Raw genomic sequence first — 23,731 nt, forward strand, 5'->3', positions numbered from 1 at the left:
GGAGCGTCGCGGGGCTGAGGCGGGTCTGGGCGCCGAGCGGACGGAAAAGGTAGATATCGCCCCCTGGAGCTTGGTGGGATAATGGCCTGTACAAGTGCTCCAGTCCGAGGACTCCTGGCCGAGTGCGGAGGTGTGGGGAGAGCAATAGAGACGCGATCTGGCTAGAGGGGCCAGAGACGGAAAAAAAAAAAAACACTAAAGAGCTCGGTAGACTGAGTGGCTAGAGAGGTCGGAGACAAGTGGATGTAGAAGTCGGGCGGACCCGGAACCCAGCGGAATCGGGACCATGACTTATGCTTATCTCTTCAAGTATATCATCATCGGGGACACAGGTAACCCGCGGGTGGGCCGCGGTCCCGGCTAGGGCGGCTCTCCCGCAGCTCCCGAGAAGGGCGACGGGGGCGGGGCTCGCCGAGTGGGCTGGGCGACCGGGACGAGCGGGCGGGGCGGGCCGGCCGGGGGCGGGGCCCGGGCTCCCTGCTCGCTTCCTGCCCGCTCCCTGCCCGCTCCCTGCCCGCTCCCTGCCCGCTCCCTGCCCGCTCCCTGCCCGCTCCCTGCCCGCTCCCTGCCCGCTCCCAGCCCGCTCCCTGCCCGCTCCCTGCCCGCTCCCTGCCCGCTCCCAGCTCGCTCCCTGCCCGCTCCCAGCTTGCTCCCTGCCCGCTCCCTGCCCGCTCCCTGCCCGCTCCCTGCCCGCTCCCAGCTCGCTCCCTGCCCGCTCCCAGCTCGCTCCCTGACGCTGCGGCTCCGGGAGGTGTCTCCTGGCGGCGTGACTGCCAGAATGCACAACTGCCCCTTCCAGGTGTGGGGAAGTCATGTCTCCTCCTGCAGTTTACGGACAAGCGGTTCCAGCCGGTCCACGACCTCACAATAGGTACGCGCACCAGCTCATAAAGCCTTGACTACCTAAACCGCCTCTCCCTCCGTGTCCGATCTCAAAGTTGTTTCTCACTACATTTGTCTAGTCCAAAGTTAGGTGTTGTGAAGAGTTTGATCAAATCCTGGTAAATGACGAAGCGTGTCGTGGAGACTAAGTCATCATAGGGGAACTTGGGACGCGTGGGACATGCGGACTAATTAGCTGTTTTTTGTTTTTTTCTGCTTTTCTTTTCAAATGCAATTTGTATGTTTTTGGGAAAAAATTCCAACGAAAGCCACACTACTGATTCAAAAACTCATCCATAGTTTGTGATAAATTAGTACCAATCTCACATGATGGATTTCAGAGTAAATTGAAGAGCCAACCCAGCGTAAGAATCAAAAGGCAGATGAGTGGCACCGTTGTTGCACAATCAGTTAAGCTGTCTGGCACCTGTAATGCTAAGCATCCTAAGGGTACCAGGTGGAGGCCCAGCTGTTCTATCTTTGACCAGAGAATGTCCTAAGTGCTTAGGCCCCTGCCACTCAACGTGGGAGATCCAGATGAATAGGCCCCTGGCTTCCACCAGACCAATTTCTGCAGTTGCAACCATTTGGGGAATGAATGGGTGGATGGAAGAGCTCGCTAAAAAAAAAAAAAAAAAAAAGCCTGAAATACAGATGAAACTGACAAATTTCATCTGTGATATTTGTGCAAGACGTGGCATGAGCTGGCCTGCAGGCTGTTTAATAGACCTTTCCCTCTAATCTCTGTAATCATAGCCTAAATTAAACTCTATTTGGTGAGTAAACTGTATGTCTACATATAGTTTTCTTGCCACACAAATGTAGTTTCTTTTTCTTTTTCTTTTTTTTTTTTTACTCTCTCTCTCTCTCTCCCTCTCTCTTCTTTCTTCTTAAGATGTGTTTATTTGGGCCCGGCACCCGTGGCCTAGTGGCTAAAGTCCTCACCTTGAACCCATAAGTCCTCACTGGGATCCCATATGTACGCCGGTTGTAATCCCACCTCCCATTCAGCTCCCTGCTTGTGGCCTGGGAAAGCAGTCGAGGACAGCCCAAAGCCTTGGGACTCTGCACCCGTGTGGGAGACCCGGAAGAGGCTCCTGGCTTCTGGCTTCAGATCAGCGTTGTGGTCACTTGGACAGTGAATCATCAGACGCAAGGTCTTTGTCTCTCCTCCTCCCTGTATGTCTGACTTTCCAATAAAAATGAAAAATAAATTTTTGAAAAAAGATGTATTTATTTAAAAGGTAGAGTTACAAAGAAAGAGAATCTTCCATCTGCCAATTCACTTCCCAAATGCCTGGCGTCAGGAACTTAATCTAGGTTTCTCTCCTGTGTGGCAAGAGCCCAGGTTACTTGGGCCATCCTCTACTGCTTTTTTAGCCACATTAACAGGGAGCTGGATTGGAAGTGGAACATCTGGGACTCAAGCTAATTCATGTAAGATGCTAGCATTATATTCAGCAGATTAGCACACTATACCACCGTACCAGTCCCAAAATGTATTTTCTACATAAAGTTGGTAGCTCCCATTCTTTTCTTTCTTTGTTTCCTTCTTTTGTCTTTCCTTCCTTTCTTTTTTTTTTAATATTTACCTATTTATTTGAAAAAGTTATAAAGACAAAAAGAGTCAGAAGGAAGAATCTTCCATCCATTGGTTCACTCTGCAGGTGGCTGCAACAGCTAGGGTTTCATCAGAGTCTTCTACATTTGTGATATGTGTCCGGACATATGGGCCATCTTTCATTGCTTTTCCAAAAGCATTAGCAGGGAGCTGGATCAGACGTGGAACAGCTGGGATGCAATCATTTCAAGCAGTGGCTTTATCTACTATGCCATAACATCAGGCCCTAGTAGCTCTCCATTCTTAACTGTATTACTACCTACGAGTCCCACTCAATTGGATATCTGAAGTATCAGTTCCTCTATGGATTTATTTAGAGCCAAAGAGTTGATAGAGTTAGACAAGGCTTTAGAGGATAGCATCAACCAGAGAAAAAAATGTAATGAATATTAAATGGACACTTACTCTGTAAGAGGAACTAATAACCATTTAGTAAGGCAGCTTTGTTCCTGCTCTTAAGTAGCTAAGAGTCTTTCAATGAAGGTGGAGTAGGGTTGGGGCAGATACTGTCAAATCATTAATTTCCTGTTGCAAAATGGGAGGAAAATCAGCCGCATCTCTGAGGCTAAACACTGAAGAATGAGGAGTTAACCAGCAAAGAGGAAAAACAATCTGGATGAGAGAGAGATGCTAGTGTGTGCCAAGGCTTGGGGACCACGTCTGATCCAGTGGAAGGTAATAAAAAAACATTAAAATTTTTTTGTGTGTATTTATTTTTATCTACTTGAAAGGCAGAGTGACAGAGAGAAAGAGCGAGCTTTCCATTTATTGGTTAATTCCCCAAATGCCTGCTACGTTGCATTCCAGGTAGAAGCCAGGAGCCTGGAATTCCGTCTAGATCTCCCATATGGGTTGCAGGGTTCAAGCACTTGAACTATCATCTCTTGCATTCAAAAATGAAATAGCAGGAAGCTGAATGGGAAGTGGGGACACAAACCAGCTTGAGGTGAAAGGCTGGTGACCACTGATGGCAGATGAACCAACTGTGTGACAACACAGACCCCAAGAAGCTTCCAGTTAGTTGGAGTAGTTAGGTAGCAGCTGTGGCTTTCTGGCATTGAGCGCGACCAAAGCCTGAGCCTCTTGTTCCATGTCACTGTTGCTCATTAGAATCTTTTTCTCTTGGTCTTCACTGACAGGTGTGGAGTTTGGAGCCCGTATGGTCAACATTGATGGGAAGCAAATCAAGCTACAAATATGGGATACGGTGAGCAAGGAATAATAATTTAGTTCCTGCTAAGGCCCAAATATAACAGTGAAAGCTGATGTAGGAGGAAGGGCTTTGAGGGTGGTTCTGCTACAGTTACACATTTTTAATGCCATATGTACATTTTTTTTTAAGATTTTTCTCCTTTCTTGGTTTCAGCTTTACCAGAGAAATCCATAATTAAGGATTCAGTATATGTGTGTGTGTGTGCACGCACTTTTAACTACTGATAGCGTCTAGATATATAAATAGAAGCATACAAATGTTTGCAGTGTATGCAAATGTAGCAAAGTATCCCTGTGTGACTTAGATTTTTTTTTTAACAATCTGTTTTGGAGACCTTTCTGTGTCAGTAATAAACAGTTCTGTCTCATTCCTTTAACCACTGCATAGTCATAGATTGTACCATAATTTATTCAACTGTCCTCTTAGTGATAGAAATTTGGGTTGTTGCAAGTATTGCAAATCTTCACTGAACATGATTATTTATTGCATCTTTTTGCAACTGGCTGAACATTTCTATGTATATGTGCCCAGAAATGGAAATTCTGGACCAAAGGCATGCATATTTTCAAGCTTGATAAATGTTGTATTGCCATTATTTAGCTTGGCTTAATGTAATTTTGTTTTTGTTGTTGTTTATTTATTTAAAAATTTATTCTGAACCCGGAAAGATAGCGTAGTGGTTAAAGTCCTCACCTTGCACATGCCAGGATCCCATATGGCCGTCGGTTCTAATCCCGGCGGCCCCCCCCTTCCTGTTCAACTCCCTGCTTGTGCCTGGGAAAGCAGGCAAGGACAGCCCAAGCCTTGGGACCCTGCACCCATGTGGGAGACCTGGAAGAGCTCCTGGCTCCTGGCTTAGGATTGGCTTGGCTTCAGCTGTTGTGGCCGCTTGGGGAGTAAACCATTAAATGGAAGATCTTCCTCTCTGTCTCTCCTCCTCTCTGTATATCTGCTTTTCCAACAAAAATAAATAAATCTTGGGCCTGGCAACGTGGCCTAATGGCTGGGGTCCTCTCCTTGAATGCGCCAGGATCCCATATGGGTGCCAGTCCTAATCCTGGCAGCTCCACTTCCCATCCTGCTCCCTGCTTGTGGCCTGGAAAAGCAGTCGAGGACGGCCCAATGCTTTGGGATCCTGTACCTGCTTTGGGATCCTGCACTCGTGTGGGAGACCTGGAGGAGGTTCTTGGCTCCTGGCTCTGCATCAACACAGCGCCGGCCGTTGCACTCACTTGGGGAGTGAATCATCGGACGGAGGGTCTTGCTCTCTCCTCCTCCTCCTCTCTATATATCTGACTTTGTAGTAAAAATAAATAAATGTTAAAAAAATAGAATAAATAAATAAATCTTTTAAAAAAATTTATTTACTTTACCTGGGAGGCAGAGTTAGAGAGCATTAGAGATCATTAATCTGCCAAATTCCTACCCAAAAAGTATCAATAGCCAGAGCAGAATAGTCCAGTAAAACCATTATACCTATAAATGGTGCACAGATTTTTTAATATTTGTTTTTATTGGAAAGGCAGATTTACAGAGAGAGAAGCAAAAACAGATCTTTCACCTGCTGGTTCACTCTCCAAGTGGCCACAACGGCTGGAGCTGAGCTAATCTAATGTCAAGAGCTAAGAGCTTCTTCCAGGTCTCCCATGCAGACATAGCGTTCCAAGGCTTTGGTCTGTCCTCTACTGCTTTTCTAGGTTACAAGCAGGGAGCTGGACGGGAAGTGGAGCAGTTTGGATATGAACTGGCACCCATATTGGATCCTGGCACTTGCAAGGCTATGATTTAGCCACTAAGCCATTACGTTGGGCCTGACAAATTTATTTTAGAGCTGGTACTTTGGAATTCTCTTTTTACATCCAAACTTTGATTTTGGATTATGTACAGTAGATATAATCACTTTATAATCCTGACACTGTGTGTGTCAAAAGATAGTCTTATTGTAATGTTCTCATTAGTATCATCAGCATAATATTATTTAAGAAACTTATATTATTGTAAACAGTAATGTGTTAGTATTAATAAACCATGCAATTGCCATTTTCTCTACAAATCTTATTTCTCCCTTCTGAAGAATGTAAATCATAGTCTTTTCAACTTTTGTATATGAGGATAAATTATTTTAAGAGTGTGAAGACTTTCCTTTAGCACCCGTCATATTATTGATAAAAGACACTTTTGCTATAGCATAGCAGGCTCATCTTTGGAATCCCACATGGGTGATGGTTCACGTCCCAGAAGCTATACTTCTGTTCCAGCTCCCTGCTAATGGCTTGGGAAAGCAGCAGAGGTTGGCCAAGGTTTGGGACCCCTGCATCCGCTTGGGAGACCCGGGAGAAGCTCCTGGCTGCCTAGTTCTGAGCTGGATGGCCAGTTGAGGAGTGAACCAGTTGATTAAAGATTCTCTGTCTGTCCCTTTCTTTTTCTCTCTGTAATGCTGATTTGAATAGAAGTATTTTTTTTAAAACAAAAGAAAGACATTTTGCTTCCTCTATAGAAAAAATTTATTCCATCAGGAAACTCAAATTCTTCCCTAGTGAATTGCTTTCATTAGTTACTGTAGTAAAGGTGATTATATTGATCTAGTTGGAACAGTTGAATTGTTTTAGGAAAACTCTGGTCTGGGATCTGGGCTTCTTTCCCTGTTCCTTATTTGTGCTTTGTCCAAGAGGATCCCAGCAAGGAGCATCTAGGTAATCCTGTTCCAGTCAACCTGTGCTCAGTTTAACTGCTTTGTGTCTAGTTTTTCTACAGTAATCTATTCCAGGATGTTTACAGTCAACAGGACATTGACTTTTAAGCTAATCTTCCCTTTTGCAGATAAAAGGACAGGAGCAGAAGTTAATGTGATTATTCAGTATTGTGTTTGGGACTAAAAATAGAACGTATTCCACATTTCCAATCCTGTTGCTGCTTGTTCTCTCTCAAGAAATGTTGGGAAGTGTCTGTGAAGGTCACCGGTATCACGCTAACTGGGGTCCAGCTAGCACTTAATGAATGAGACTTAGGGATACTAAACGTTGAACATTTTCGTGGTCAGTCTCATAGGAAGATAATTGATCTGGCCAAAATGTCAGTTGCACTGTCATTGGAAAAATACTAATTTCCAACCTGGTCTTCTCGGGCAGTTAAGTTGTTTCCTTTCCCAAGTTCTATTTTTAAAGAAGTTCTTTAGTGAAATGATTGGTGGTAGAGTAGCATTAAATGATAAAGTCAGTTTTCTGGAAATAATTTGATTTTGTTGGGATTTTTTTTTTATTGCCATGTTGATGAGAAAGGCTGGGCAAGAATCCTTCCGTTCTATCACCCGTTCCTACTACAGGGGAGCTGCGGGAGCCCTGCTGGTGTATGACATTACAAGGTGAGCAGGTGTGGTGTGTGGGAAGGAGACTTCCTTATGTTCTCTAAAGCTTTCTTTTTCTACCTCTTGAATCTCTTAAGGGTGCTAACTAGGGATTGTTTTCTTTATATATGTAGCTTTCCCCCCTCATCCCCCACACACTTGCAGTTGCTTGGGATTTTTGAAATAAGATTCTGATCTACTTTCTGAACTTTTCTGCTATAGGCGTGAAACCTTCAACCACCTGACTTCATGGTTAGAGGATGCCCGGCAACACTCTAGCTCCAACATGGTTATCATGCTGATTGGGAATAAAAGGTAAAATTTTGCCTCTCTGAATAATTGTTGGTGACAGTCAGTTAGGTACTATATGGGTGAACATTGAAGTTCTTGGTCTCTTGTCTTTCTCAGTTTATTCTACTATTAGTGAATGAGAGACAGACAGATCCTCCATCTGCTGGTTCACTCTGCAAGCAGTTGCGATGGCCAGAGTTGAGCTGATACAAAGCCAGGAGCCAGGCCTGGTGCAGTGGCCCAGTGGCTAAAGTTCTTGCCTTGCATGTGCTGGAATCTCATATGGGCACCAGTTCTAATCCCGGCAGTTCCACTTCCCATCCAGCTCCCTGCTTCTGGCCTGGTAGAGCAGTTGAGGATGGCCTAGGACCTTGGGATGCAAGATCTTCCTCTCTGTCTCTCCTCTCTGTATATCTGCCTTTCCAATAAAAATAATTAAAAAAAAAAATGTCAGGAGCCTCCTGTTGGTCTCCCATGTGGGTGTAGGGTCCCAAGGCTTTGAGCCATCCTCTACTGCCTTCTCAGGGTACAGGCAGGGAGCTGGATGGGAAATGGAGCAGCAGGGACATGAAGCAGCATCCACATGGGATTGTTGCATATGCAAGGTGAGGATTTAGCCACTAGGCTACTGTGCCAGGCCCTATATAATACATTTTGTTTGTTGGTTGGTTTTTACAGATTTATTTTTATTGGAAAGTCAGATATAGAGAAGAGAACAGATAGAGAGAAAGATCTTCCATCCATTGCTTCACTCCCCAAGTAGCCACAACAGCTGGAGCTGCGCTGATCCAAAGCCAGGACCCTGGAGCCTCTTCTGGGTCTCCCACGTGGCTGCAGGGTCCCAACGCCTTGGACCATCTTTGACTGCTTTCCCAGGCCATGAACAGAGCCGGATTGGAAGCAGGAGTACTGGAATTAGAGATGGTGCCCATATGGTATCCCAGCATGTTCAAAATGAGGACTTTAGCCTCTAGGCTAAAAGACAGAATTATAGAGAGGAGAGACAGAGATCTTCCATCCACTGACTCACTTCCAAATAGCCACAATGCTGTGGATTGACCAAGCCAAGGTAGGAGCTTCACTAAAGTCTCCTGCACAGGCTGGGGGGCGCAAACATTTGGACCATCTTTCACCAGTTTTCCAGGCACACTAGCAGGGAGCGATATGGGAAGTGGAGCAGCTGGGACTTGAAATGGCACCTATTTGGGATGCTCATATCACAAAAGTGACAACTCAGTATGCCATGATGCCCAGTCCTTTAAAAACTTTTATTTTTTTTTAAAAGATTTATTTTTATTATTATTTTTTCATTGGAAAGGCGGATATACAGAGAGGAGAGACAGAGAGGAAGATCTTCCGTCCAATGATTCACTCCCCAAGTGAGCGCAACAGGCCGATACTATGCCGATCTGAAGCCAGGAGCCTCTTCCGGGTCTCCCACGCGGGTGCAGGTTCCCAAAGCTTTGGGCCGTCCTCGACTGCTTTCCCAGGCCACAGTCAGGGAGCTGGAAGGGAAGCGGGGCTGCCGGGATTAGAACCGGCGCCCATATGGGATCCCGGGGGTGCAAGGCGAGGACCTTTAACCACTTGCGCCACCGCACCGGGCCCAAAAAACTTTTATTTTTTAAGGCTGGCATCATGACTTACTGGGCTATTCTGCCACCTGTGGCACCATTTGAGTGCCGTTTGAGGTCCTGATTGTTCCACTTATAGTCCAGCTCCCTGCTTGTGACCTGGGAAAGCAGTGTAGGATGGCACAAAGCCTTGGGACCCTGCAGCCAGGCGGGACACCAGGACACAGATCCCAGTTCATAATTTCAGCTTTACCCAGCCTGAGATGTTATAGCCATTGGGCAATGAACCCAGGGATGTGAACATCTCTCTGTGTCTGTAACTCTGCTTTTTTTTTTTTTCTCCTTCTCTCTTTTTTTCCCTTTTTTTCCTTTTTATTGATTTTAACTTGAAAGGCAGTCACATGGAGAGAAGGAAACAAAGAGCGCTTCCATCCACTGGTTCACTTCCCAAATGGCTGCAGTAGCTGAAACTGGCTGGTCTGATCCTAAGTCAGGAGCCAGCAGCTTCTTCCACATCTCCTGTAAGAGGGCAAGGACCCAAGGACTTAGGCCATCCTCTGCTACTTTCCCAGGTCATAAGCAGGGAGCTTGATTGCCCTTTAGGGAAACACAGTTGCAACAGAAATCCAATTGCAATTGCCCAGGTGATAAAGAATGGTAGCTTGATTAGGTTAGTGTCCTAGCAATGTGGGAAAGGATCATGTTAAAGTGCATTTTGGAAGTACTTTTTTTTTAGAATGAATTTGATCCTTGGAGCATGAAAGGAGGAGTTGTTATTAACACTTGTTGTTCGTTTGTTCTTAAATTGTGCATTTGATTGAAATGTATAAACTGGTTTAGATATAGGTTATGGGGAAAAGAAGCTTGAGGTCTCTTGTATGCATCATAGAAATGAAAACTAATCTAGAACTTAGAGGAGTATGTGAGCTAGAAGTATATATTTGGGAGTCTTGGCATTTATTTACTCTTATTTATTACTTATTTGGAAAAAGAAACAGAGCTCCATCTGCTGGTTCACCGGTTTCACATCCCACAATGGCTGGGACTGGACTAGGGCTTGAGTCAGGAGTTGGGAACAGTGCAGGTCTACCATGAGGCCATTGCTGCCACCTTCCTGTACTGACAACAGCAGAGGGTAGAGTCAGGAGCCAGAGCTTGATATCACACTCGGATATCAAGCTGCCTGCCCTAGGCTTGGTATTTAGATGAATAGTTTCCTCATCACACAACTGAAATCTGATAAATATAAATTTTGTAGGGTTGATGCTCTTTAGTGGACTTTATTTGTTTATTTATTAAAAGGCTGAAAACCTCCCAATTAAAAATTTTTAATATAGGGCCTGGCGCAGGGTCTGGCCTAGAGGATAAAGTCCTGCCTTGAACATGCCAGGAAGGGATTCCATGTGGGGGTGCTAGTTCTGGTCCCCATAGCCCAGCTTCCCATCCAGCTCCCTGCTTGTGGCCTGGGAAAGCAATTGAGGAACACTGCACCTGTGTGGGAGACCCAGAGGAAGCTCCTGGCTCCTGACTTCAGATCTGCTCAGCTCCAGCCATTGTGGTCACTTGGGGAGTGAGTCATCAGATGGAAGGTTTTCTTCTCTTCCTCTTCTCCTCTCTGTAAATCTGACTTTCCAATAAAATTAAATAATCTTTAAAAAAATTGTTTTTAATTCAAAAAATAAAAACCAGGGCCTGGCACAGTGGCTCAAAGGCTAAATTATTATCTTACACATGTCAGGATCCCCTCTTTCTAAGGATTTATTCCAGTAAGAAATGATATGCTTTCTAGCAATTGAAGTTTCCTTTTTTATTTTTCGTAGATTTATTTACTTTTATTGAAAATACAGAATTACAGATAGAGGAAGTTCTTCCATCTGCTGGTTCACTCCCCAAAGGTCCATAATGGCTGGAACTGAGCTAATCAGGATCTTCCTCTGGATCTTCCACATGAGTGAATGGTCCCAAGGTTTTGGTCCCAGGCCAGCTGAATCAGAAATGGAGCTGCTAGGACTCAAACCAGTACTCATGTGAGATGCTGGTGCTAGCAGGTGAAGGATTAGGCCCTTGAGCCCTAGCCCTAGCCCCTGAAGGTTCGTTTTCATCATTTCTGCTTTGCTAACCTGTAATTGGAAAAAGAAGCACAGGGTATAAACTTTGAGTAACTATGGGGCTTGCTTAGCCCTTGATGAGCCTTTTTCTCTAAATAGAGTAAGGTATTGTCTTTCGTCCCTGTAGTAATTGCCCTAATTCTGAAGAAGAATCTCCAGGAGGTCATAGAAATTGCTGAACCTCTACAAAGTACTATCTTGTGGGGTCTACATCTTCTCAGATCGCAGTTGAAAGCATTCTTTGGGAGATAGAGTTTCTTCTTTCATGGGGATTTGTTTGTTTTCTCCCCAATTACTCTCTTGCAGTGATCTAGAATCCCGAAGAGATGTTAAGAGAGAGGAAGGAGAGGCCTTTGCTCGGGAGCATGGTCTTATTTTCATGGAAACTTCAGCCAAAACAGCCTGCAATGTTGAAGAGGTAAAGCTCTTTAGAGATAGCACCACCTAACTTTGTCCTATTCAGAATTCTCTTCTCTGTAAAACCCGGGTGAAGAAAGAATGTCTGTGTTCATAGGGACTAAATGACTTCTTATAAGGGAATTAGCCTATTTTTTTTTTTTTTTTTTTTTTGGATTCAGGAGAGGAGCTTTCTCTGGTACTTACTTAGTTTCAACTTTGGCTCCCCATCCTCTCTATTTTTTTTTTTTTTTATTTTAATAAAATTTATTTTGACATTCTTTACATAGTTAGTTAGAGTAAGAAGGTTCAAGGGCTACAGGAAAGTGGATAATACTAGTATGTTTTCCATATTGTTACCTTCATGTTTAAAGGGGGGTATTAAGGGAGAAGGCCCACCCAATTTCCCACCCTCCTCAGGTCCGGATGTAGGCATGCTCCGAGGTTCTTGCTCAAGTGGTTTTGATATTGCCACAGTTATGAATCACTGTCAATCTTGCCACTCCAAGCACTATGAGGTCTTTGAAAAATCCACTGATTGACATAGTCCATCATAGCTGAGATGGTTGGTTGACCCGTTCTGTCTTCTGTCTTTTCTTGGTTAGGGTTCTGAGTCCAGCATTTAGATTAGGAAGATCTCCAAAGAAACTTCTTGTATGTGCTAACAAGTACAGGGCCTGGCACTGTCCATCGCTCCAATCATCTGGTGGTTGTAATTGCTGGGTTGGTTCTGTTTTCATTCCTGACTTCCACTGGAACCAATGGGTGTTGCAGTCCAGCCTGGTTCTGCCCCGCACATACTTGGCCCTCACATAAACAAGTGGGAGCTGCAGCCTAGTTGGAGCGACCCACAATAACCCCCACCAGGATCGCCCCCTACCCTGGTTTGCCAGTAAGTGTAGCAGTAATCCAGTCTGTCCCACACCCCATTCCACCCCAGCCGCTGTCTTAGTTTTATGTCCTCCCGTGGAAGTGGTAACCCAAGAGGGATGAGCCCACTATTTCCCTCCCAGGCCTCTCCCACTCCTAGATTCCAGCTGATGCTGTGTCTAAGCCCAAACAACCCTCGCCCACTTTAATTTTGTTTGCACCAGTAGGAGTAATCCGCCCAGCCTGGCTAATTAGCCTATTTTTTAACTTCAGTTCTTTAGAGGGACATTGATATGTGTAGTTAGCCATCACTATTACTTGAAAATCACTTAGTTGGAGGGTCTGATTAGCTCTGCTGTCATCTTTTATAAGCCCGGTGTTTATGTCTCTAGTAAGTGATAGAGAAGACAGTCTGTCACATTTGCAGAGGGTGCCAATGTAGGAATCCTAGACATATTTTGATTCAATATACATTATATCCCCTATGCCTTTGGGAAACTGTTTTCAATGGCTTTTGCAGGAACATCTAAGGGACAGATTGTATTGTTTACCCTTCTTAATGGTTTCTGATTCACCTTAAAAAATTTAGTTAAGGATGACATTTGTATTCTCTTCCCCTCACGAAATTTAAGGCTGACAATATCACTTATGTTTCCTTCAGGCCTTCATTAACACAGCCAAAGAAATATATAGGAAGATCCAGCAGGGTTTATTTGATGTTCACAATGAGGTGAGAAAGCATGGGGAGATTGGCAGTAATTGTGGTTTGTTAAGAACATGACTGGATGCTCTCTAGAATGTAAATATACCTATCTAACATCATAAGATGTACAGCTTTGCCAGTTATAGCTTTTACAAGATCATGTATGTATTGGTTTGCTTATTTGAAAGGCAGAGATCTCTTTGCTGGTTCACTCCTTTAAAATCCACTGAGCTAGGCTGAAGCTGGGAGCCCTCACATAAAGCAGTGGGAGCTACTTTGCCCAGCTTGTCCGACCCCCAGGTCTGAACCACATGTTCACCAGTGGGAGCTAAGACTCACCAGGGGTATTTCCCAAGTTCCTCCATTTGATCCTCTCCCAGACCCAGTTCTCACACATGCCATTGAGTTTTAGGCCAGGTCCCAGCGCAGTCTGACCTTCCATTTAGCCTTGTATGAGCTGGTGAACGTTGCAGCCCTGCCTACCCCACACCCTATTCAGGATGCACATTTGGGTGCTGCTGCCTTGGCCAGTCCAGACTGTTGTCGGTTCCTTTACCTGTGATTGATGGCAGGCCCCTTGGTCATACCTAGCTTAGTCCATCACCACCCCTTAAGCTAACCAGTGGATCTAGAATTATCACAGGGTTTGGCCCATACATCCCCCACAGAATATGGATATGGTTCTCAAGTGCTAGTTAATGTCATGGCCCTGCCTAATGTGATCCTTCTCCTGATCCATCATCATGTCAGGTAATAGGATGTGATCCTGCTAGTCAAGCCTCGAGCCTTAGCTTTTGCATGAACTGGTGTTTGGTGCTCAGCATTGTTAAGTGATTACAGGTTCTTCAAAGGAAGAATTACTGTCATTGGTAATCTTTAGGATTAATTCACATCAAAGAAGCACAATAGGTTCAACCTGGAGCTACCTAAGAAGCGATTGAAAGAACCAAATCCCCAGAGCTCCCTGGCTGGGCGGTCAGCAGACGGAACCTATTGCCAAATGGCACACTGGTCGCCCGGGTACAGCTCACCACGTGCATGTGGTAACTGGAGTCAGGGATCTGAGCATGGAGACACTCCTGCCTGAGACCCACCAGCAACCAACAGACTGCAGGAAGTTTAAACCCCCAGGCCCAAGGTTGCGCCCCCACCCCAATCCCATCCACCACTCAGTGAGGGTGGAGGATGGGCCCTGGGCCTGCTCAGCCCACGAGACTTCCCTCCTTGGTGTACTCACCCCGAAGGGAGCATCCCCTGGCACCCAGGCAGGCCTGGGTATAGCTCACCACATGTACATGGTGACTGGAGTCAGGGATCTGAGCATGGAGACACCCCCACTGAGATCCCAGAGATTAATAGTTAAACTATTGTAAGTTAGTTATTAGACTCTAGGGGAAGCTTTCTTCTCAAACCCAGTTTCTCACTATCCCACAGCATAAGGAAGGCATGGATCCTAATTGCTGAGGAAGGCAACTACTGTAAAACAAACTCTGGGACAAAGCAGAGTCATGTGCTAATGCACTGCTTCTGCTCTTTTGCCTTTTCTTCTGTTACCTTAAATGCATCCTCACTCTGCACAGAGCTATGAAAGGATAAGCAAAAGCTACTTCTAGCCAACTGTGACTCCTGTGCCACAGCTAGTCATCTTATCCTCTCTATTATAGATTATTACTCCATAACAACTAGGGGAAGGGCTAACATTGTGGCATTGGGAGTAAAGCCACTGCCTGCAATGCCTGTATTCCATATAACCACTGGTTCAAGACCCAGCTGCTTCATTTCTGATCCAGCTCCTTGCTAATATGCTTGGGAAAACAGCAGAAGAGGCCCAAGTACTTGGGCCCTGCACCCTTATGGGCGATCTGGAAGAAGCTTAGGCTCATGGATTTGGCTTGGCCTAGCCCTGGCCACTGCAGATCAAAGATCTCTGTTTTCCTCTCTCTCTGTAACTCAAATAAATATGTAAATCTTTAAATTTAAAAAAGAGAATTAGCGAAAACACCTAATTACTTGCCAATTAGAAAACATAATTAATGATTTTTTTTCCTTTCTCCTTCCCCTTCCTGCCATTCACTTTAGAACTGAGGTACTTCTTTTCTTTTGTAGGCTAATGGCATCAAGATTGGTCCCCAACAGTCAACTTCAACATCAGCAGGACCCAGCGTCTGCCCACGGAATCGTGACATAGCGGCCAACTCTGGCTGTTGCTGAACATCTGATCTGGACTTTTTTTTTTCTTTTTCCTGAAACAATTTCAGATCGATAGGCTTAAAGAAAGAGGTCTTATTCACTTTGACTGACAGCAGCCTCTTTTCAAAATGTGTGATATTTTGCCTTTCCACTTACAGACCAGGGGAGAATGTTGGCCCTTACCGACCTGTCCTTCTTCAGGGACGTGACCATTCCCTATAGATTAGGGCTCTTCTCAGCCTAATATTTTACTTTCCAAAATGTTAGGATCAAGTTGATTGTCATAGTAGTCCAAAAATAAATACTTTCATCACCATATACAACCTGCTCCCCCCATCAAGAATTATTAAGAGAAGGCCAAGGACATTGTGCTTGAACACAGGTGAACCCTGAGGCCTGGCCGGCCTTTGGATGATAGTTCACCTGCGTAGGAATTGAGTTTTTCTACTCCTTGCCTTGGCGGGAGTCTCCGTGCCACTTCATGAGTTCTTACAGAAAGGAGTTTCTTCCACTTGTTCAAGAGCACTGCACATGTCTACCATCCTATCACTGGTTTCTAGCTGTTAGAGTAACTGCACAACCTTCACGAGCAATGGAGTTGTCCTGGGACCTTTGGCCTCTCACCACTTCCAAAAAATAATCATTCCCAGTTCATTTTGTTTTAGGGACCAAATCCTAACGTTGCAGTGTTTCTTGCACCAAACTGACCCTTCCTATTGGATCACACTGTAGCTAGAACTACACTCTGTACTTTAATCAAGCTGATCTGCTTATTGAACATGACATGTTTATTGCTACTCCCATACCTTTGCACATGCCCTACACTCTAGTATATTATAAAAATCCAGAAAGTTTGCCTTTTAGGAAGCCTCCAGTGACCTAAGACCTAAATGGTTATTGACAAAGTATCCCTTAGCTTTCATGCCGGTTATCCATATGTATACTCATATGTATATTTATTTCTACATATGTTACTTTGTAAATATGCTTTGTGGCTGTTCTTCCTGTGGAATCTGCCTCCTCATGTAGGTTGTAAGCTCGGTGAGAGCAAGACTCCTGTCATCCCTTTATTTTTATACAGCATCCTCGCAAATGCCACCCATTCCTTTACCACGCTCAGTGCTACTCATTCTGTGATCATTAAATTGGACTGACATTTTAAAGCTTCAGGTTGATTTTGGACTTCAGAGGAAACAAAAGACCTTGGAGTCACTCTTTGTCATGTCTCTGTCTCTTCCATCTGCTTATCCTTGGATTCCTTGTTGCTCTTCTAACCCATCCTCTTCTACCCTTCTCTGCCTACATTCCACACAGCAAGACTGACTACTCCGGTACAATCAAATAAATGGATACTTCTCCAACCATTCTCTCCCTTCTCGGAGAATATAATGCTATCCTAGCCAGATTTGCCTTTGCCTGTCTCATCATTCTCTCTTCTGGGGCAGTTGCTTTGTCTTTTTTATTTGATGTTCAGTTCTCTTCCACAGCACTGAGGTCATAAAAGTTTTTAAATTTTTTTGTTTGTGTATTGCTTTATTATTAAATATATGCATGTGTACAAACTGTTCATATTTCATGTGTCTTTTTGACTGCATTCTCAACATTATCTAGATACTGTCCACCTAGGGATTAAAGTTATGGAAGAACTTTTCAAAGTATTTTAAGATTTATTTATTTTTATTGGAAAGTCAGATATATAGAGAGGAGGAGAAACAGAGAGGGAGGTCGTCTATCTGATGGTTCACTCCCCAAGCAGCTGTAATGGCTGGAGCTGAGCCAATCCAAGGCGAGGACTTTAGCTGCTACGCTATTGTGCCAGACCCTGTTTTTTTTTTTTTTTAAGATTTTTGTAAAAATTTATGTATTTTGGGCCTGGCACAGTAGCCTAGTGGCTGAGGTCCTCACTTTGCATGCACCAGGATTGCATATGGGTACTGGTTTGTATCCTGGCTACTCCACTTCCCATCCAGCTCTCTGCTTGTGGCCTGGGAAAGTAGTTGAGGACAGCCCAAAAACAAAGCCTTGGCACCCTGCACCCATATAGAAGACCCAGAAAAAGCACCTGACTCCTGGCCTCATATTGGTTTAGCTCCAGCTATTGTAGCCACTTGGGGAGTAAACCAGCAGACAAAAGGTCTTTCTGTCTTTTTTTCTCTGTAAATCTGTGGAATCCTAGAGGGAGAGGGAGAGGAGAGACAAATTTTTTTTTTTGAGAGAGAGAAATCTATTTGGTGGTTCATTCACTAGATGGCTGCAATGCCCAATTCTGGGCTGGTCTAAAGGCAGGATCTTTTGGGTCTCCCACGTGAATGGCAGGTCTCCCAAAGAATTGGTCCATCCTCAGCTCTTTCCCAAGTGTATTAGTAGGGAGCTGGCTCATAAGTGGAGCAGCTAGGAATTGAACCAGTACCTATATGGGATGCTGGTGCCATCGTTGGAGGCTTAACCTACTATGTTACAGCACTGGCCCAGGACTTTTTTTTTAAAGGGCAGAATGACAGTCTCTATGAGGGACAACAGAACAATAGAAGATGACCCCATTGTTTGAGCTCCTGCTATGCCTGTGGAAAATTCAAATGGTGTTCTGGACAGAGCATGTCTGTATGATGCTAATGAAAATACTCATAGAAAAATGAAATAACACATTTTTCCATGAAGTTTCCCAAGGCCATATTTACAAGCACACTGTTATGGATAGGCAATGACTAGCGGAGAATTTGACCAACAAATCTTTTGAAATGCATAGGGAATTCCGTGTGTTTGGCCAAGACTTAACCACCTTTCTGATAAAATAGACTGCTATAACTCCAGATGTTTCTGAGCTCCTAACCATGTTCTGATCAGGTAGTTACAATACTTCAGAAGTGCCTTAGGAACTCATCCGCTCAATTTAACAAACAATCCCATTTGTTTCAAGTTGTAATAGCAATGGAAATGGAGACCAGGAAGGACAAGAAACCCTTTCTCATTCAGTGCCAAGAGAATTTCACTCACAAGGAAATTATTTCCTTTCCCATTTTTTAATTTGTATTGGAAAGGTAGATATACAGAGAGGAGGGGAGACAGAGAGGAAGATCTTTGGTCCATTGAGTCACTCCCCAAATGACTGCAATGACCGGAGCTGCACCAATCCAAAGTCAGGAGACGGGAGCTCTTTTGAGTCTCCCACACGTGGGTGCAGGGTCCCAATGCTTTGGGCCATCCTCCACTGCTTTGCCAGGTCTTAAGCAGGGGGCTGGATGGGAAGCGGGACCCCTAGGATTAGACCCGGCACTCACATGGGATCCTGGCGTGCAAGGCGCGGACTTTAACTGCTATGCTATCGCGCAGGACCCTTCCTTTCCCAGTTTTAATTTTATTAGAAAATCACCCTCTGGAGCTGGAGCAATGGCTCAGCTAATTAATCCTCCGCTTGCCCTCAGTGGTCCTCAGTTCATGTCCTGTCTGCTCCACCTCTGATTCAGCTCCCTGCCTATGGCCTGGGAAAGCAGTGGAGGATGGACCAAAGCCTTGATACTCTGCACCCACATGGAGACCTAGAAGAGGCTCCTGACTTCTGATCAGCTCAACTCTGGCTGCTTCCGTCAGAGTAGTTAGGCTCTGTTGTTGATGAGTTTTGAACCTTTAAATAAATAAATAAATATCTTCCCTGAATCAGGGTCATTGGTATCACCAAGGTCAAAAGACTGGGAAATTTGCAAGCAAAGCAAATACGATGATTTATGTTGGTCATGGTCTGATAATCCTGGGAGAGTATGAATTCTCTAAGAAAAAAAAAATCATTCTAGAAACTGCTAACACCCGATCTTTGCCTCCTTGGTAAACACGCTTCTCTCCTCCACTTAGGTGGAGGCGGTCGCTGGCTGCCTTTGGCCGCGCACGGCATCCTTGCAGAGCTCCTCGTCGTGACTGCGGGCCATCTCGACCGCCCGAGCCTGTGGGGTTCGGAGCCCGGGCGAGGGACCGAACGCAGGACAGACCAGCATCGCGCCCTTGGAGCCCTTGGCCCCCTCCCCGCCCCGAAGGCAGCAGCCTGATCCAAGATGGCCTCCCCGAAACAGGCAAAGAAGTGTTGTTTTAGGTTAGAGCGCCCCCAACGGCTGGGGCCAAAAAAAAAAAAAAAAGACGCAGCGCGGCCTGGCCGCCTGTGAACCGTCAACGCCGAGCTGCCGCCAGACTTTATTTCCAATCAGGCAGATCCGTGGCTGCCTACGAACCCTCCTCAGCCTTTTAGGCCCGCCCACTCTCAAGAGACTTCCTGGATGGCGCTCACACTAGCTCGCTGGAAGAGGCGGGCCGAGGCGCTGCCATTGGCGGGCGGGAGCGCAGGGGGGTGGAGCTTCGGGAGAATGGACTACTAGCAAGCTAGGTTGAGGCGAGGGCTGGCCATGCTCCGCCGGAAGGCGCCTTGTTCTCCGAGAGGGTGAGTGGAGACGCTGAGTGGATAGGAGGCACCCGGACCTAGTTCAGGTAGGCTCCCCGCTCTCAGCCACCCCTCCGTGCTGCCTGCGGGAGTTTTTGCAGGAGCTGAGGTCCTTGCGATGACTTGGAGGGCTCATCCTCCTCCGCTCCCCGCCGCCCCTCCCCGTCCCCCCAGTTGTGAGGGATCAGGTGCTGGGTGATGCTCTGGACTGAACCATTCTCCTTTGTGAGAGGCTAGGGGTGAGGGCGGCTGCGGGGCCGCGGGGTGCGCGCCTGCCCGGCCGCGAGGGGGCTGCGTGGGCCACGGGGCAGTTTTTAGGGCTTGTCATTGCATTCCTGGGCGTGGTGCCGATCGCAGGCTACGCCTGGTGCGCCTTCCCCCGTAACGGGGAAGGGAAAACTCCCCGGCTCCATTTGGTTACTCCATACTCTGAACTCACAAGTGGGAGTTTAGGGTTCTTCCTTTCCTGCTTTATATATATTTTTCTTATCTCCCCTCCCCCCTTTTTTTCTTTCTTGTATTTTAATAATGAAGGTGGGTAGGACAGCCTGAGGTGAGCGCGTGGAGATGGTTATTCGTGCTTAGGTGTGATTTCTCTGGGTCTTGGGGGGTGGATGGTGAAGAGCAGGCTCTTGGAGAGTGTTTGGAGGTGGGGGTGGGCAGTGGAAGAAAGCAGCTGCAGGCTTGCATTTCCCTTGACAGGTCTGCAGATCGCTGGTGTGTGTGTGTGTGTTTTCTGTTGCATTATGTAAACTGCGCTGGTAGAGGACCCCTCCCCCTGCCTCCTAGCCAGTACAATTTCCGTATTTACCTGTCTGGTGTCGCAGGGAATTTCCCTGCCACTGCAGCAGCTGTGCAGAGGCAACGGATCCTGTCTCTTCAGGAGCAGCCCTGATGTGATTAGCGTCTTGTGAGCACAAGTAAAGTGACAGAGCAAAGTGAGGCCGATTGAGGACTCCATGCCCGCCCACAGGCCCCGGCTGCTGTATGAGCTGTGTTGGCTGCACCCGAACATCGCGTCAGCATGCACAGATCACTTCATGTCCATATTGTTCAGTTGTCCGAGTCTCCCTGGGTTATCCTTAGCAGTCGCTGAGGTGAGGACCCTTCTGGGAGGTAGATTTATGATAGGGATAACATTTTTTTCCGTTTAGGGATTTTCAGGGGTTACCCAGCCAGTAGATATTCAGAACCAACTGTGATCAACCTTGAAAGAAGTTATAGGAAAAACAACATTTGCTAAGAAATCCCTTGGTTGCCAAAATGGCAGGCCAATAGGTCTGCAAGACAAGGTGAAGGCCATAGGCTTAAGGAGAGGGTGGATGTGTGTGAAGAGATTGGGTTGCAGGGAGGTTTAAAACTAATAGCATAGGAGTAAGGAATGCAGGCTGGGATCCGAGGGGCAGTGTGTGAGGTAGTCAGTGTACGCCTTGGAGCACCGTGGGTCTAGCCTGTGTTTCTGGCCGTTTGATTTTGTCAGTTCTCAGAGTGACAACATGAATTTCGATTGGGATGGAAAAATAAGTTTACTTAACTGCGTGTGAATCACTAGAAAATGTGGATGCAGCAGGTGCTGGGAGAGCCTTCTCTGTAACATCACTGGGTGATGAGCTGGAGGAATTTGGGGGTCATAGTACTCACTACTGCAAAATTTCCATTGCAATGGGGAAAAATTGGCATTTTTCTACAAAGGATTCAGTTTCTGAAGGGTAATGGAAGATGGAGAAGAAAATCAAGGTTTAAAAAAAAGTATTGTAAATATTTTTATTTTTATTTAAGTATTTTTAAAGATTTATTTATTTTTATTGGAAAGGCAGATTTACAGAGAGGAGGAGAGACAAAGAAAAATGCCTTCCATCCATTGATTCACTCCACAAGTGGCTGCTCCAATCCGAAGCCCGGAATCAGAAGCCCCCTTTGGGTCTCCCACTTGGGTGCAGGGTTCCAAGGCTTTGGACCGTCCTCTACTGTTTTCCTAGGCCACAAGCAGGGAGCTGGATGGGAAGTGGAGCTGCCAGTATTAGAACCGGCGACTCTATGGGATCCTGGCATGTGCAAGGCAAGGACTTAAGGCGCTAGGCTACTGTGCCGGGCCCGGTATATATTTTTAAAGAAAGAACTTTTTCTTAACACACTTAGGATTTATTTGTGAGGGGGTCCATTGCAGTAGCCTAGTGGCTAAAGTTCTCGCCTTACAGGTGCTAGGATCACATATGGGCACCAGTTATAATCCCAGCATCCCGCTTCCCATCCAGCTCCCTGCTTGTGGCCTGGGAAAGCAATTGAGGACGGCTGAAAGCCTTGGCACCCAGCAACCATGTGGGAGACCCGGAGGATGCTCCTTGCTCCTGACTTTGGATCAGCTCAGCTCTGGCTGTTGCAGCCACTTGGGGAATGAGCCAGCAGATGGAAGATCTTTCTCTCTGTCTCTCCTTTTATCTGTAAATCTGCCTTCCCCCAAATAAATAAATAAATCTTCAAAAAAAAAAGTATTTGTGAGTGCAAAAAGCCACTCACTGATGAAAAGCATGAGGTTGGATATTGTCACCTGTGCACAGACTGTAGCGTTTCCGTTGTGTGTGGACTGGCTTAACAATATTGTTTGTCCTGAGCCTCGGGAGTGTGAAGCTATTCTGGGCTTTCACTGAACCTAATATCAGGAGGAAAACTGAAAGTAAATATTCCTCTGGAGGCTCCACCCTCTGGCCCCTCTACTGCTGGACTCGGATTGGAGCAAGTCCTGTCTGCAGGTCATTGCAGCACCTGACCTTGCTCTCCTGTGAGCACCTTGCTATTCACTATTTTACTTTTTGCATTTGATTCCTTGATGGACTCAGCTGTTCCTGAACATACACTAACTATTCCTTTTTTTTTTGCAACTTTAGCTCAAACCTGTATTTATTTCAAAGGCAGAGAGACAGAGATCTTCCTTCTACTGATTGACTCCGTGGATGCTCACAGGAGCCTAGAACCCAACCCAGAGCTCCTAGGAGGATGGCAGGATCCCAACTCTGAGCTGTCACCTGCTGAGTCAGAAATAGAACCCATGTGGGAATCCCTAAGTGCTACCTTTTTTTTAAGGACATAAATCTTTTTTTTTTTTTCCAAGGTTCGTTTATTTGTGATTGCAAAGTCAGATATACAGAGAGGCAGATCTTCTGTTGGTTGATTCACTCCCCAAGTGACTGTAACAGCTAGAGGTGAGCAGATCTGAAGCTAGGAGCCTGGAGCTTCTTCTGGATCTGGGTTTCTCCAGTGATTGCAAGGAGCTTTGAATGTCCTTGACTGTTCTTCTCAGGCTACAAGCAGGGAGCTGAATGGGAAGCAGGGGTGCTAGGTTTAGAACCGACACCCATATGGGATCCCCGAGAGTTCAAGGTGAGGACTTTTAGCCACTAGGCTATTGTACTGGGCCCCCTAAGTGGTACTTTGACCATTGTACCAAATGCCCACCACTAGGTGAGAGGTGAGACTTTTTTTTTTTCTTCTATAAGATTTATCTGAAAGGCAGAGTTAGAGAGAGAGAGAGAGAGAAACCTTCTATCATATGGTTTGCTCCCCAAATAGCTACAACAGCCAGGAGCCTGAAGTGTCTTCTGCAACATGTAGGTGCAGGAGCCCAGGAACTTAGCCTGTCTTCTGCTGGTTTCCCTGGTGCATTAGCAGGCGGGTGGATGGGAAGTGGAGCTGCAGAGACTCACCTGGTGCCCGTATTCAATACCAGCATTTCTGGCAGCAGTTTAACTTGCATGCAGTAGTGGTGATGCCTAGGGGAGATCTTATAAAGTAGAGATTCTAATTTTTAAGATGTGATTCTTTTTGTATCTAGAACCAAACTCATGGTTATATTCCTATGTAGCAAAAGTGTTGTATGAACAGTTTTCTGTTGCCTAAAAATTTAGCCATTTTCTGTAGTCTAAATTCTGTCCTGCGTTACTAATCTTTTCACTTTAGTCTCTCGGCTTTATTTTGCTTGTGTGTGTGAAGTCACCATTTGGCTCTTTTTTTGTGTGTGTTTTCTGTTTCACATGTCCTTTCAGTTTTTCATTGTGCAAGTATATTTATTATGAAATAAGTCCACCTCTGTATAGTTAATTGACTGTCTTGAATGTAAGCT

The 23,731-nt window shown here is 45.6% G+C and overlaps 2 protein-coding genes across 10 annotated transcripts in view; both read left to right on the plus strand.

Moving 5' to 3' along the window:
• Positions 1 to 3: 3 nt before the first annotated feature.
• Positions 4 to 16,594, plus strand: RAB2B (RAB2B, member RAS oncogene family). 3 transcript variants are annotated; one of them, XM_040970046.1, is made up of 8 exons: positions 4 to 332; positions 800 to 871; positions 3,643 to 3,710; positions 6,995 to 7,077; positions 7,282 to 7,374; positions 11,339 to 11,450; positions 12,960 to 13,028; positions 15,108 to 16,594. In XM_040970046.1, exons 1-8 carry the CDS (start codon positions 287 to 289, stop codon positions 15,210 to 15,212), a joined length of 648 nt encoding a protein of 215 aa, XP_040825980.1. In that variant the 5' UTR covers positions 4 to 286; the 3' UTR covers positions 15,213 to 16,594. The 3 variants fall into 3 exon arrangements, with proteins under 3 accessions (XP_040825980.1, XP_040825981.1, XP_040825982.1); XM_040970047.1 differs by lacking the exon at positions 12,960 to 13,028; XM_040970048.1 differs by lacking the exon at positions 800 to 871 and having other exon boundaries at positions 135 to 332.
• Positions 16,595 to 19,594: 3,000 nt separating this feature from the next.
• CHD8 (chromodomain helicase DNA binding protein 8) overlaps positions 19,595 to 23,731 on the plus strand; it is a 73,936-nt gene continuing 69,799 nt past the window's right edge. For 5 of the 7 annotated variants that reach the window (XM_040969857.1, XM_040969866.1, XM_040969864.1 and 2 more), the window contains exon 1: positions 19,595 to 19,661. The gene's annotated coding sequence lies outside the window, so the exon portion shown is untranslated. The remainder of the gene's footprint in view (positions 19,662 to 23,731) is intronic. The other 2 variants (XM_040969862.1, XM_040969860.1) reach the window with 2 other exon arrangements.

This window comes from Ochotona curzoniae, unplaced genomic scaffold (genome assembly GCF_017591425.1).
Source record: "Ochotona curzoniae isolate NIBS_2020 unplaced genomic scaffold, NIBS_Ocur_1.0 scaffold_4701, whole genome shotgun sequence".
Lineage (NCBI taxonomy): Eukaryota > Metazoa > Chordata > Mammalia > Lagomorpha > Ochotonidae > Ochotona > Ochotona curzoniae.